Source organism: Clupea harengus, chromosome 22 (genome assembly GCF_900700415.2).
Source record: "Clupea harengus chromosome 22, Ch_v2.0.2, whole genome shotgun sequence".
Lineage (NCBI taxonomy): Eukaryota > Metazoa > Chordata > Actinopteri > Clupeiformes > Clupeidae > Clupea > Clupea harengus.
In genome coordinates this window covers 23,318,399-23,320,898 of record NC_045173.1, presented here as the reverse complement: position 1 = coordinate 23,320,898, position 2,500 = coordinate 23,318,399, and the positions used below count along the sequence as shown (strand labels likewise).

The window sequence follows — 2,500 nt, the reverse complement described above, 5'->3', positions numbered from 1 at the left end:
TGTGTGTGTGTGTGTGTGTGTGTGTGTGTGTGTGTGTGTGTGTGTGTGTGTGTGTGTGTGTGTGTGTGTGTGTGTGTGTGTGTGTGTAGTGAATGGCAGACATTGTGCTGATATATTACTTCTGTCTGAGGCCAATTAGATCTCCTTCCTGCATACTCTGATTGAGGCTAACTCTGTCAGGCCAGGAAAGTGGGCACAGCCCAGTCACTTCCTATGGCCCCACTGGAACAGCCAGGGAGACTGGGAGTAGACCGTCAGAAGTGAATGAATGAATGAATGAATGAATGAAAGTAACATACTGATTAAATGAGTGAGTGATTTAATACTCCTATTCAAAGTGCCAGCTCAGAACATTTATGAAAAAAAATACAATGGGATACGATGAAAAAACAGAGCCCCTGTTAACCTGCCGGCATGTATGTGAGATGGAGAGACTCACTGCCAAGAATTCTCCTGGAATTCCTACTGCTCACAAGACAAAGAAAGGAGAGAGGAGACAGACAGGCAGAGAGAGACAGACAGACAGACAGAGACAGACAGACAGACAGGCAGAGAGAGACAGACAGACAGGCAGAGAGAGGAGACAGACAGGCAGAGAGAGGAGACAGACAGGCAGAGAGAGACAGACAGACAGACAGATAGAGACAGACAGACAGGCAGAGAGAGGAGACAGACAGGCAGAGAGAGGAGACAGACAGGCAAAGAGAGACAGACAGACAGACAGACAGATAGAGACAAGGGAATCAGACAGATGGTGACAGGGAGAAAGGGTACCTTGCTCATCCAGGATTTGCGTTTGCAGAGGGTTTTCCTGCGCTTGACGGCTTCCCACAATCGCCTCTGGCCTGCAACATAACAGCATGGAGAAGGGCATCAGCCACAGTCTTACAACAGGGGGGTCGCATTCTCAAAAGAGTAAAGAGCAGAGTCAGGTAGCAGGAAGAGGTGATGGCATGTCAACTGCAGGAGAAAAAGGAAACGCCCTTGGGGCAAGGGATTTAATCTGCTTCAGACAAGTGACAATCAGTCAGGCTTAGCCAAAAACACATCAACCCTGCGTGTGTGTTTTTTTCCCCTCAAAAGGAGAGCCTTTTAAGTGCGAAGTCACAAGCTGATTAGGCTTTGGCACACTGGGCTAAGGGAGCACTGGCAAAGTGTTGAGTGAAATACCAGCAGCTTCAGTGCATGAGGGCCAAGGAGACTACTACAGCAGCTGAGAGTTGGCCAATTTCTCCCAAAGGGAGACTTTGTTTTACTGATGGACAATTCATTTCTTTTTTGAATTATGAATGAATGAATGAAACCCAAGAGGCTTTTTGCCTGTAACCCACTGAGAAGCTCTCACCACTCCTCTTAAAACAGGAGGGTAAAGCAGACAGCATTTAATTGTGTCCCCCAGATGGAGACTTGAAGATGAGCTGGAGAGACAGAAAAGGGGGGTAGAGGGGCAGAAGAGGGTAGAGGGGCAGAAGAGGGAAGGGGGGGGGCAGAGAGTTGGGGTGCCAGTGGGGTGATTTGGGCTGGCGCAGGAAGCAGGTGTTCCTCAGGGCTGTTGAAAGGGCAAGCGGAAGAGGCAGGAGGGGCAGCAGGAGAATGGGCGGAGAGGGGCAGTGCCAACCCTTTATGTCTCAGGCCCCACGATGCCAGGCTCTCTCACAATGCCCTCAAGGGCGAGGCTTTTCCAGGGCAGCTGCCTTCCGCTGACATTGGCCATCAGACGGAGGAGGTAGATAAATTCCAGGTTCAGTCAAGTCAAAGGTGAAAAAGCTCTGCCAAGTTTTGGGCTCATCTACGCACTTAGCCAGCATGTGAACATATAACTCCATCTCCGCGTTAAACTACGGGTTAAATCAGATTCTCAACTATGAGAGAACTACTGCCTTCTGATCCAGGTATGTCCAGCGCTGCTTCTGGTCAGACAAGATTGAGTACAGAATTTCTGAGAATTTGCTGACCTAACCTGAACGCAAACCATTATTTTCTAAACTCCATACTCACAAAAATCAAACAATCTGCCTCTAAGACAAAAAGCTAGGCCTTATTTCTGAATAAGGATTAATTATCTTCTGTAATCTACTCATCTACTCTCGCCAATCTACTGTATCGGTCCAGTACAGATGACCAACCCAGCTCAAGTACGTGTCTGTATGTGTGTGTTGAGTCTGCTCTTCATGCGGTCTTTTGTATGTTTATGTCATCTGAATATGTAATGCATGAGCTTGTGCTGTTGCTCTGTGTGTGTATATGTGTGTGTGTATGTGTGTGTGTGTATCTGTGAAGGGTCTCATTGTTACCTAGTTGTGAGCTGTGCTACTGGGCGTTTTCCTATAGTACTACCATTACTTTCGCATATGACAGGGATTCACTCCATGTCCAGTGCTGCGTTTTGTGTGTGTGTGTGTGTGTGTGTGTGTGTGCATATGTGTGCGTGTGTGTGTGTGTGCATATGTGTGTATGTGTAAGCAGAAGGTGGGGGAGACTCAGTCGAGTGTTATCCATG

At 47.8% G+C, this 2,500-nt stretch overlaps 1 protein-coding gene across 5 annotated transcripts in view; it reads right to left on the bottom strand.

Annotated features, from left to right (window-relative positions):
* tnk2b (tyrosine kinase, non-receptor, 2b) overlaps positions 1-2,500 on the bottom strand; it is a 59,692-nt gene that overhangs the window by 28,766 nt on the left and 28,426 nt on the right. For all 5 annotated transcript variants that reach the window (XM_031559506.2, XM_031559507.2, XM_031559505.2 and 2 more), the window contains exon 3: positions 775-845. In XM_031559506.2, the coding sequence (XP_031415366.1) occupies positions 775-845 (71 nt within the window). The remainder of the gene's footprint in view (positions 1-774; positions 846-2,500) is intronic.